General features: G+C 38.3%; 1 protein-coding gene across 1 annotated transcript in view; it reads left to right on the top strand.

Moving 5' to 3' along the window:
- The first annotated feature begins 107 nt into the window (after window positions 1-107).
- C10H11orf65 (chromosome 10 C11orf65 homolog) overlaps window positions 108-13219 on the top strand; it is a 77865-nt gene continuing 64753 nt past the window's right edge. Inside the window, exon 1 of the mRNA XM_041772550.1 lies at window positions 108-394. Within this exon, the coding sequence (XP_041628484.1) occupies window positions 331-394 (64 nt within the window). The 5' untranslated portion in view covers window positions 108-330. The remainder of the gene's footprint in view (window positions 395-13219) is intronic.

A 13219-nucleotide genomic window follows, 5' to 3' on the forward strand; every position in this document is an offset into this window, starting at 1 on the left:
ATCTTTGTAATAAGGTTAGCCCCAATTTCCAGAAATTCACGTTAGCTTCCGTTTCAAAATCCTTTGCCTCAAAGCCGTTTAACGATGGCGGTGAGAAAAACAAAAAAACAAAACAAAACAATGGCGGTGAGAGCTAGCAGGTTCCACGTCCTCACGGCTTTGCGGTTGGCATCTCCTGGAGACTGGGACAGCGAGGGAAGGGCGGGGCTGGGGCCAGGGGGCGGGGCCTCCAGGCGGGCCAGAACGGAAGTAGAGTCGCGTCACTTCCGACCGCGGTGTTACCGAGGCGTCCGGAGCGTCCCTCACAGTAGCGATTAATAGGTGAAGGCGATGGTGGCCCGTCCCTCTCCGCGGGTACCACAGCCGTCCTGCCTGCTCGCCTCCAGAGCGCCCGGTCTGAGCCTACCCTTCTCTAGCCCTGAAGGCCCCCTACCCTTGACTCCCGCGCCCCAGCCGCCCCCTTAAAAACGCTTGGTGTCCCTGCAGCCCCCGGTTTCCGGCGCCGCCCTCCCTGCTCGCCCTGCAGCCTCCCGGCCCCCCGGAAACACGGCTGCGCCCCCTTGAGGCCGAGGGCGAAATTATGGTTGATCCACCTCCCCTTCTCCCCGCCCCCACGACCTGGTGTTCGTTCGCTTTCATTGCGTTATGTGGAGCTGGGAAAGGGGAAAGCGTCCTTGTGCCGTGCTGTCGTTTGCCTCCCTCCGCCCTCCGTATAAAGGCCCGCAACAAAAAAGGAAGAGCTAAATCACGAAACTGATGAAAAGGTCATGAAACACTGGTTTTATTCAGTAAAACAGAAGAGGATTTTGGCTCAGGTCATGATCCCAGAGTTGTGAGACTGAGCCTCCATGGGCTTGTGCTCTGTACTCGTTTGCACTCTCTCAAAATAAATAAAATCTTAAAAAAAAAAAAAAAAAAAGAAAGAAAAGAAAAGGAATTAATTCAAAAAAGGAGGTTAGATGCAGGGTTTTACATGCCATTTTAACAAAGGGTGATAAATTTGTGAAGTGACAAGACGAAGGAGAGGGATTGGGGACTTCTAAAGGCAGTGACTATATAGGGGAAGCTATTAGAGGCTATTCTAAGTTATTTGTAAACACCCATCCCAGTGCTGACTTTTTATCTTTGGTGATAATGCTTATTCCTCTCCTGTTGGTATGGGAATGAGAGAAAACACCTTTGCAAAAGGAAATTTGTGTCCCACTTTTAGGCAGATGGGGAGGATACAGAGCTTTTCTTATCTTTGTTCTTTCTAGATTGCCTTTAGCTCAAAATAATCTTTATGCCAAACTGGCATATTTTGAGGTGGTGTATTATACCTGTAATAGTTAAATAATTAGGAGGTGATAAGTTTTGAGAATTTGTTACCTTTATTTTAATTGTAAGTTTAAATAATTTTTAGTAATCACTGTGTTTATAAACCAGCTTACAAAATTCTTGAAAATTTGTATTTTGCTATGGGACACCATCCAAACCAGAAGTTTCAATTTCCCATACAATGATAGTATGGCTCCTGCCACCTATTTTACCTTCTTTCCACACTTCTGCCTCTTCTCTAAGCTCCAGTAACACTGATTTTTTTTTTTTTTTCTTACAGCCACTTGAACACACCAAGCTTTCAGGGCGTAATTTCTCTTATTTTTTATTTTTTTTTTAAGATTTTGTTTATTTATTCATAAGAGACACAGAGAGGCAGACACACAGGCAGAGGGACAAGCAGGCTCCATGCAGGGAGCCCAATGCAGGACTCTGGGATCACGCCCAGAGCTGAAGGCAGATGCTCAACCACTGAGCCACCCAGGCGTCCCTCAGGGCATTTTTTTATATTCTGTTGCCTGTGCCTGGAACTCTCATCTACAGTTTTCCTGTAGTTGCTTCTTTGCATCACGAAAATTAATGTCTTCACAGTAGAGGGTCCTTCCCTGACTACTTGCACTAAAAGAACCCTGATCATTCTTTGTCCCACTATTCTGTTTTTATCTTCTTTATTGCACATGCATTTCTTTGGGTTTTTACCTCCATATTTTATTTTATCTTACTAATTTTAAGTAGGCTCCATGTCTAGTGTGGGAGTTAAGCTCACAACCCTGAGATTAAAAGTCATGTGCTTTACTAACCAAGCCAGCCAGGCATTGCCACCCCTCCTCTTTAAAATTTAAATATTTACCTCCATATTTTAAATAACATGTTATTCTATTTTTTCTTGATTTCTTTTAGATGTAGTTATTAGTGGATTAGATTAAGACCCTTACTAAGATCCTACTAAGCCCCATCCAAGCAAGGAGACTGAAATCAAGAGTAAGAACTCAAGCAAGATTAAGATCCTTACAGGTGATGTCTGATACAGGTAAAGGGGTATTGAGTATTGGTGTACAGATGTTAATTTCTGGAATGTTAAGTAGAAAACCTGCTGAGTGTCCCTCCTGGACCTGACACTAAGACTAAACTTTAGAGAATTATTAGTGGTAAGGAACCTTTTAAAAAGTTTTACAAAAGCCATAACTTTTGTAAAAAGTGAATTGCTAGAGAAAGGAAAACAAATAACAAAGATGGACCTTGCAAACCATAAACCCATTGATGTTGTGTTTGTGTACCACAGCAGTGTCAGCTTGCTATAAAACTTTGTGACTATTCTTAATTTCTTCATTTCATCTGGTAACATGCAATTTGGACACTAGTACAGGTCTATGGACCACACTCAGAGTAGCACAACTTTTAGAGATCCACCAACAGAAGATCCAACCCCTTTTGTCCTACTTACTTCTTGCTTTTGGGTCAAGCCTGCAATGAGTTGTCCTGCTGATGACAAATTTTTAAAAACTCTTCTTATTATTCAAGTATATACGTCTGTTATAGAAGTAAGCAGAATAAACATTTAAAATTCTTCCTTAGTTCTGTCACCACTGTTAACATTCATATTCATACATACATAGATAAACACGTGTGCACACACCTACATATGTCACTTTATACCTTAAATCACTGAGCATTGATAACAGATAATAAATTTAATTATTAGAATACTAATAGACCTAAAATAGCCCTTGTGTCCCATTTGTGTTTAGTTTTTCATTTTTGTTAAACCTAGAAATTAAGCACTCTCATAGATTGTTTATAGGTGTGAATTGATAAGTGTTTTTGAGGACAGTGTCGAAGTTTTAATGTGCATACTCCATTCCTTTTTTATTTTTTATTCTTTCTTCTTTTAAAGATTATTTGAGAGAGGGCAGCCTGGGTGGCTCAGCGGTTTAGTGCCGCCTTCAGCCCAGGACGTGATCCTGGAGACCCGGGATCGAGTCCCATGTCGGGCTCCCTACGTGGAGCCTGCTTCTCCCTCTTCCTGTGTCTCTGCCTCTCTCTCTCTCTGTGCCTCTCATGAATAAATAAATAAAATATTTTTAAAACAAATAAGATTATTTGAGAGAGAGTGAGCAGGGGAGGGGCAAAGGGAGAGGGAGAGAGAGAATCTCAAGCAGACACTTTGCTGAGCATGCCAGCCTCGATCTCATGACTCAGAAATCATGACCTGAACCAGAATCAAGAGACACTTAACCCACTGAGCCACCCATGCACCCACCCTTTCCTTTTGTAAATGCATATGTGTAACTGAACTATGTGCATATCATAAAACTAAAATCACACAGTATGAAAGAGTGTATGGGAATAAAACCACCTTCATATTCTAAATCCAGGTCCCTTAATCTCAGTCCTTCTCCAGAGGCACTCACTGTTGGCAGTTACTTGTATCGCCTTCAGGAGAAACTCAAAGCAAATAAATATATACTGTGCGTTCCTGTGGGCACAGCAATTCCATTTCTAAAAATATATCCAACAGAAATGGTTGTATATGTACCCAAATATATGCATACAGATACTCATTTTGTAATGGTTACAGCAAAAAATAGAAACAATCCAAGTGTTTACTGCTAAAGAACAAATAAATTATGATATATTCAGGAATACTGTGCAACTATAAAGAGTGAGGGAGATCTGTATGTCTTAACATGGAAAAGCCTCCAATAGATGCTGTTAGGTAAAGAAAGCAGAAAATATGTATAGTTTCATCACACCAATGCAAACAGACTGTGGGGTATGTGTGTATACATATATATGGGTGTACATGTGTATATATAGTTAAAGTGTAAATATATATAACAAAAGATCTGGAAGAGTCACACATCTATTAACAGATAAAAATAACCTTTGAAAAGAGGATTTGTCTAGAAGAAATGGAGATGGAGGATTTTCAACTTTTATTCTGTTGTTCTATACTTGAAATTTTCACTATAAGTATGTGTGTCATTTATATAATAACTTCTAAAGTAACTAAATCTAGACAGTATGAATAATTTTGGACTTTAATAATGAGATATTAAATGAGGAATGATATTTACACATTCTTCTAATGCCATTCAAATATTGCTCTGATTCTGTGGTTATTTGTGAACAACCAAATAACTATAATCTGTATTTTGACCAGTGAAAAAGAACATGGACAAGAAAATGAGTAATGAATTAAGGTGACTAGTATGCTTCAAAATTCAATATAATTATTTTTTCTATTTTTCTCACATTTCAAATTTGAAATTTTGGTATGATTTTTTTAAAGTGACAATAAATCTCAAATGGCAAAGTTATCCTCTGTATTTATTTCTTTTAGTGATAGAAATGGGGACGATGTCCTTAAAAATTATTAAAGCTGATTATCACACAGTTCACAAAGAAAACATTGTTTTCCTTAAGTGTCCTGAAATACACAGATAAACTATACTTTGTTTCTTCTTCACCAGCTGGCTAAGAAGCGTGTATCTCAAAATACTTCCTTTGACACAAATTAACAAACGTGTTAAGCCCCAAATATCATCCATTACTATTATTTGTGCTAATAGTTATCTGTAAATTGTGAGATTAAATTGCTTAAAATGTTTATCTACATCAGTTGTTTTTTTTTTTTTTTTATGATAGTCACACGGAGAGAGAGAGAGAGAGGCAGAGACACAGGCAGAGGGAGAAGCAGGCTCCATGCACCGGGAGCCCGACATGGGATTCAATCCCGGGTCTCCAGGATCGTGCCCTGGGCCAAAGGCAGGCGCTAAACCGCTGCGCCACCCAGGGATCCCCTCTACATCAGTTTTTAAACCAGAATCATGCACATGGATAGTTCTTATTTTAAAAATAGTTTATATTATAATGAAAGATATTATATTACACAATAAATGAGTAGTTACAGAGTTACAGTACATAATGCTTTACCTGTATTCTCTAATTCAATCCTCCTGATTGTGAGATGAGTATTTAAGTCCCCATATTTCACAGATGAGGAACTAAAGCTGGAATAAATATAGTATCTTACACAAGATCACACAGCTAAGTATGAGGTAGAACTTTTTAAAGATTTAAACCCCCATGTATCTCATTTTAGACCCACAGACTTGACCTATATCCCCATGCCTCCTATATTATTAAAACTATTTGAAGAGGGAAAAAAATCATACTTTGTTTTTCATAGAGCACTTTGTCCCTATTATTAAAAATGTCAGTTTTTAAAACTCAACAATATATAGTTAGGAAGGAAACATCTCTAGTTTTAAACTTACAGATAATCATCAAAAGAGAAAATAACACATGTATAACACACACACACACACACACACACACACACACACACACACACATATATATATAAAGAAAAACATTTTTCTTTAATTTTTCTATAAATGGCATATCCTATAGAGAATTTTTCTGTTTGGTCTTTGTCTCTCTAAATATGATGCACGTATTAGCCAATGTTTGTTATATGTTTCAATACTTCAGGGATTTGGGATTTATAAATACTTATAAATTTCACATTTGACAAGTAACAGTTCAGAATTTTTAAATTTTGAGCAGAATTTCTTCACTTAGTTTGGACTGTGATAAAACATCTCAGAACCATATTACTGATATAAATGTAATGAATAACATTATTTATACTGTGAAGTTATTAGTACTAGAAATTAAGTAAAACCCATGTTTTTCCCTGTGTTCAGTGCAAGATCCTTTCTTATTCTTTATATTTGACTGTTGGAGAGTTCTGTCCTTTATAAGGTAACCTCATAGAATTGTGACACTGCAAGTGCGTTTGGAGTTAATTATTGCAGTGCTTTTATTTTACAGCTACTGAAACTGAAGCCTAAGGATGCTGAGCTGTTTGTCTTGGGGAATATAAATAATAGTGAAAGGGAATATAAGGGAAGGGAGAAGAAATGTGTGGGAAATATCAGAAAGGGAGACAGAACATAAAGACTCCTAACTCTGGGAAATGAATTAGGGGTGGTGGAAGGGGAGGAGGGCGGGGGTGGGGGTAAATGGGTGACAGGCACTGACGGGGGCACTTGACGGGATGAGCACTGGCTGTTATTCTGTATGTTGGTAAATTGAACACCAATAAAAAATTAATTTATTAAAAAAAATTAACCAGTGCGAGAAAGGATCTTGCACTGAACACAGGGAAAAACATGGGTTTTACTTAATTTCTAGTACTAATAACTTCACAGTATAAATAATGTTATTCATTACATTTATATCAGTAATATGGTTCTGAGATGTTTTATCACAGTCCAAACTAAGTGAAGAAATTCTGCTCAAAATTTAAAAATTCTGAACTGTTACTTGTCAAATGTGAAATTTATAAGTATTTATAAATCCCAAATCCCTGAAGTATTGAAACATATAACAAACATTGGCTAATACGTGCATCATATTTAGAGAGACAAAGACCAAACAGAAAAATTCTCTATAGGATATGCCATTTATAGAAAAATTAAAGAAAAATGTTTTTCTTTATATATATATGTGTGTGTGTGTGTGTGTGTGTGTGTGTGTGTGTGTGTTATACATGTGTTATTTTCTCTTTTGATGATTATCTGTAAGTTTAAAACTAGAGATGTTTCCTTCCTAACTATATATTGTTGAGTTTTAAAAACTGACATTTTTAATAATAGGGACAAAGTGCTCTATGAAAAACAAAGTATGATTTTTTTCCCTCTTCAAATAGTTTTAATAATATAGGAGGCATGGGGATATAGGTCAAGTCTGTGGGTCTAAAATGAGATACATGGGGGTTTAAATCTTTAAAAAGTTCTACCTCATACTTAGCTGTGTGATCTTGTGTAAGATACTATATTTATTCCAGCTTTAGTTCCTCATCTGTGAAATATGGGGACTTAAATACTCATCTCACAATCAGGAGGATTGAATTAGAGAATACAGGTAAAGCATTATGTACTGTAACTCTGTAACTACTCATTTATTGCGTAATATAATATCTTTCATTATAATATAAACTATTTTTAAAATAAGAACTATCCATGTGCATGATTCTGGTTTAAAAACTGATGTAGAGGGGATCCCTGGGTGGCGCAGCGGTTTAGCGCCTGCCTTTGGCCCAGGGCGCGATCCTGGAGACCCGGGATCGAATCCCATGTCGGGCTCCCGGTGCATGGAGCCTGCTTCTCCCTCTGCCTGTGTCTCTGCCTTTCTCTCTCTCTGTGACTATCATAAATAAATAAAAAAAAATTAAAAAAAATAAAAAAAAAAAACTGATGTAGAGGGGATCCCTGGGTGGCGCAGCGGTTTAGCGCCTGCCTTTGGCCCAGGGCACGATCCTGGAGACCCGGGATCGAATCCCATGTCGGGCTCCCGGTGCATGGAGCCTGCTTCTCCCTCTGCCTGTGTCTCTGCCTCTCTCTCTCTCTCTCCGTGTGACTATCATAAAAAAAAAAAAAAAAAAACTGATGTAGATAAACATTTTAAGCAATTTAATCTCACAATTTACAGATAACTATTAGCACAAATAATAGTAATGGATGATATTTGGGGCTTAACACGTTTGTTAATTTGTGTCAAAGGAAGTATTTTGAGATACACGCTTCTTAGCCAGCTGGTGAAGAAGAAACAAAGTATAGTTTATCTATGTATTTCAGGACACTTAAGGAAAACAATGTTTTCTTTGTGAACTGTGTGATAATCAGCTTTAATAATTTTTAAGGACATTGTCCCCATTTCTATCACTAAAAGAAATAAATACAGAGGATAACTTTGCCATTTGAGATTTATTGTCACTTTAAAAAAATCATACCAAAATTTCAAATTTGAAATGTGAGAAAAATAGAAAAAATAATTATATTGAATTTTGAGGGATCCCTGGGTGGCGCAGCGGTTTGGCGCCTGCCTTTGGCCCAGGGCGCGATCCTGGAGACCCGGGATCGAATCCCACATCGGGCTCCCAGTGCATGGAGCCTGCTTCTCCCTCTGCCTGTGTCTCTGCCTCTCTCTCTCTCTGTGACTATCATAAATAAAAATAAAAAAAATTTAAAAAAAAAAAAAATTTAAAAAAAAAAAAGAATTTTGAAACATACTAGTCACCTTAATTCATTACTTTGGGGTAAATCCCCAACAATGCAATTGCTGGGTCGTAGGGCAGGTCTATTTTTAACTCTTTGAGGAACCTCCACACAGTTTTCCAGAGTGGCTGCACCAGTTCACATTCCCACCAACAGTGTAAGAGGGTTCCCTTTTTTCCGCACCCTCTCCAACATTTGTTGTTTCCTGCCTTGTTAATGTTCCCCATTCTCACTGGTGTGAGGTGGTATCTCATTGTGGTTTTGATTTGTATTTCCCTGATGGCAAGTGATGCAGAGCATTTTCTCACGTGCATGTTGGCCATGTCCATGTCTTCCTCTGTGAGATTTCTCTTCATGTCTTTTGCCCATTTCATGATTGGATTGTTTGTTTCTTTGGTGTTGAGTTTAATAAGTTCTTTATAGATTTTGGAAACTAGCCCTTTATCTGAAATGTCATTTGCAAATATCTTCTCCCATTCTTTAGGTTGTCTTTTAGTTTTGTTGACTGTATCCTTTACTGTGCAAAAGCTTCTTATCTTGATGAAGTCCCAATAGTTCATTTTTGCTTTTGTTTCTTTTGCCTTTGTGGATGTATCTTGCAAGAAGTTACTATGGCCAAGTTCAAAAAGGGTGTTGCTTGTGTTCTCCTCTAGGATTTTGATGGAATCTTGTCTCACATTTAGATCTTTCATCCATTTTGAGTTTATCTTTGTGTATGGTGAAAGGGAGTGGTCCAGTTTCATTCTTCTGCATGTGGATGTCCAATTTTCCCAGCACCATTTATTGAAGAGACTGTCTTTCTTCCAAAGGATAGTCTTTCCTCCTTTATCGAATATCAGTTGACCATAAAGTTCAGGGTCCACTTCTGGGTTCTCTATTCTGTTCCATTGATCTATGTGTCTGTTTTTGTACCAGTACCACACTGTCTTGATGACCACAGCTTTGTAGTACAACCTGAAATCTGGCATTGTGATGCCCCCCGCTATGGTTTTCTTTTTTAAAATTCCCCTGGCTATTCGGGGTCTTTTCTGATTCCACACAAATCTTAAAATAATTTGTTCTCTCTGAAGAAAGTTCATGATATTTTGATAGGGATTGCATTAAACGTGTAATTTGCCCTGAGTAACATTGACATTTTCACAATATTAATTCTTCCAATCCATGAGCATGGAATATTTTTCCATCTCTTTGTGTCTTCCTCAATTTCTTTCAGAAGTGTTCTATAGTTTTTAGGGTATAGATCCTTTATCTCTTTGGTTAGGTTTATTCCTAGGTATCTTATGCTTTTGGGTGCAGTAAATGGGATTGACTCCTTAATTTCTCTTTCTTCAGTCTCATTGTTAGTGTATAGAAATGCCATTGATTTCTGGGCATTGAGTTTGTATCCTGCCACGCTACCAAATTGCTGTATGAGTTCTAGCAATCTTGGGGTGGAGGCTTTTGGGTTTTGTATGTAGAGTATCATGTCATCGGCGAAGAGGGAGAGTTTGACTTCTTCTTTGCCAATTTGAATGCCTTTAATGTCTTTTTGTTGTCTGATTGCTGAGGCAAGGACTTCCAATACTATGTTGAATAGCAGTGGTGAGAGTGGACATCCCTGTCTTGTTCCTGATCTTAGGGGAAAGGCTCCCAGTGCTTCCCCATTGAGAATGATATTTGCTGTGGGCTTTTCGTAGATGGCTTTTAAGATGTCAAGGAAAGTTCCCTCTATCCCTACACTCTGAAGAGTTTTGAGCAGGAATGGATGCTGTATTTTGTCAAATGCTTTCTCTGCATCTAATGAGAGGATCATATGGTTCTTGGTTTTTCTCTTGCTGATATGATGAATCACACTGATTGTTTTACGAGTGTTGAACCAGCCTTGTGTCCCGGGGATAAATCCTACTTGGTCATGGTGAATAATTTTCTTAATGTGTTGTTGGATCCTATTGGCTAGTATCTTGTTGAGAATTTTTGCATCCATGTTCATCAGGGACATTGGTCTGTAATTCTCCTTTTTGGTGGGGTCTTTGTCTGGTTTTGGAATTAAAGTGATGCTGGCCTCATAGAACGAATTTGGAAGTACTCCATCTCTTTCTATCTTTCCAAACAGCTTTAGTAGAATAGGTATGATTTCATCTTTAAACGTTTGATAGAATTACCCTGGGAAGCCATCTGGCCCAGGACTCTTGTGTCTTGGGAGGTTTTTGATGACTGATTCAATTTCCTCCCTGGTTATTGGCCTGTTCAGGTTTTCTATTTCTTCCTGTTCCAGTTTTGGTAGTTTGTGGCTTTCCAGGAATGCGTCCATTTCTTCTAGATTGCCTAATTTATTGGCGTAGAGCTGTTCATAATATGTTTTTTAAATCGTTTGTATTTCCTTGGTGTTGGTAGTGATCTCTCCTTTCTCATTCATGATTTTATTAATTTGAGTCTTCTCTCTCTTCTTTTTAATAAGGTTGGCTAATGGTTTATCTATCTTATTAATTCTTTCAAAGAACCAACTCCTGGTTCTGTTGATCTGTTTCACAGTTCTTCTGGTCTTGATTTCGTTGAGTTCTGCTCAAATTTTAATTAACTCTCTTCTGCTGGGTGTAGGGTCCATCTGCTGTTTTTTCTCTAGCTCCTTTATGTGTAAGGTTAGCTTTTGTATTTGAGTTCTTTCCAGTTTTTGAATGGATGATTGTATTGCAATGTATTTCCCCCTCAGGACTGCTTTTGCTCCATCCCAAAGATTTTGAATGGTTGTATCTTCATTCTCATTAGTTTCCATGAATCTTTTTAATTCTTCCTTAATTTCCTGGTTGACCCTTTCATCTTTTAGCAGGATGGTCCTTAACCTCCACGTGTTTGAGGTCCTTCCAAACTTATTGTTGTGATTTAGTTCTAATTTCAAGGCATTATGGTCTGAGAATATGCAGGGGACGATCCCAGTCTTTTGGTATCGGTTCAGACCTGATTTGTGACCCAGTATGTGGTCTATTCTGGGAAAGTTCCATGTGCACTTGAGAAGAATGTGTATTCAGTTGAGTTTGGATGTAAAGTTCTGTAGATATCTGTGAAATCCATCTGTTCCAGTGTATCATTTAAAGCTCTCGTTTCTTTGGAGATGTTGTGCTTAGAAGACCTGTTGAGGGTAGAAAGAGCTAGATTGAAGTCACCAAGTATAAGTGTATTATTATCTAAGTATTCTTCACTTTGGTTATTAATTGGTTTAAATATTTGGCAGCTCCCACATTCGGGGCATATATATTGAGGATTGTTAAGTCCTCTTGTTGGATAGATCCTTTAAGTATGAGATAGTGTCCCTCTTCATCTCTCACTACAGTCTTCAGGGTAAATTTTAGTTTATCTGATATAAGGATGGCTACCCCTGCTTTCTTTTGAGGACCATTTGAATGGTAAATGGTTCTCCAACCTTTTATTTTCAGGCTGTAGGTGTCCTTCTGTCTAAAATGAGTCTCTTGTAGACAGCAAATAGATGGGTCCTGCTTTTTTATCCAGTCTGAAACCCTGCACCTTTTGATGGGGTCATTAAGCCCGTTCACGTTCAGAGTTACTATTGACAGGTATGACTTTAGTGTCATCATGATATCTATTCAGTCCTTGTTTTTGTGGATTGTTCCACTGAACTTCTTCTTAAAGGGGAATTTTAAGAGTCCCCCTTAAAATTTCTTGCAGAGCTGGTTTGGAGGTCATATATTCTTTCAGTTCCTGCCTGTCTTGGAAGCTCTTTATCTCTCCTTCCATTTTGAATGAGAGCCTTGCTGGATAAAGTATTCTTGGTTGCATGTTCTTCTCATTTAGGACCCTGAATATATCCTGCCAGCCCTTTCTGGCCTGCCAGGTCTCTGTGGAGAGGTCTGCTGTTACCCTAATATTCCTCCCCATAAAGTCAGGGATTTCTTGTCTCTTGCTGCTTTAAGGATCTTCTCTGTATCTTTGGAATTTGCAAGCTTCACTATTAAATGTCGAGGTGTTGAACGGTTTTTATTGATTTTACAGGGGGATCTCTCTATTTCCTGGATCTGAATGCCTGTTTCCCTTCCCAGATTAGGAAAGTTTTCAGCTAGGATTTGTACAAATACATATTCTGGCCCTCTGGCCCTTTCGGCGCCCTCGGGAACCCCAATTAAACGTAGGTTTTTCTTCCTCAGGCTGTCGTTTATTTCCCTTAATCTGTCTTCATGGTCTTTTAATTGTCTATCTCTTTTTTCCTCAGTTTCCCTCTTTGCCATCAACTTGTCTTCTATGTCACTCACTCATTCTTCCACCTCATTAACCCTCGTCATTAGGACTTCTAGCTTGGATTGCATCTCATTCAACTGATTTTTAATTTCTGCCTGATTGGATCTAAATTCTGCAGTCATGAAGTCTCTTGAGTCCTTTATGCTTTTTTCTAGAGCCATCAGTAGCTGTATAATAGTGCTTCTGAATTGGCTTTCTGACCTTGAATTGTAATCCAGATTTTGTAACTCTGTGGGAGAGGGGGCTGTTTCTGATTCTTTCTTTTGAGGTGAGGTTTTCCTTCTAGTCATTTTGCTCAGTGCAGAGTGGCCAAAAACAAGTTGTATTGGGAAAAGGAGAAAAAGAGAGAGATAGAAGGAAAGAAAAGAGAAAAAGAAAAAAGAAAAAAGGAAGAAAAAAAGGAAAAAAGAAGAAAAAGAAAGAAGGGTGAAAAAAAGAGGTGGGGGAAGCAATCAAATCAAAAAGAAAAAAAAACAAAAACAAAAAAAACGGGGGAGTATCTTCTGATTCTTTACACTTTTAGTCCCTGGACTTCCCCTGGAACTGGTCCCTTTAGCTGGTCTTCTGGGGGAGGGGCCTGCTGTGCTGATTTTCAGGTGTTAGCACTT

Source organism: Vulpes lagopus, chromosome 10 (genome assembly GCF_018345385.1).
Source record: "Vulpes lagopus strain Blue_001 chromosome 10, ASM1834538v1, whole genome shotgun sequence".
Taxonomy (NCBI): Eukaryota; Metazoa; Chordata; class Mammalia; order Carnivora; family Canidae; genus Vulpes; species Vulpes lagopus.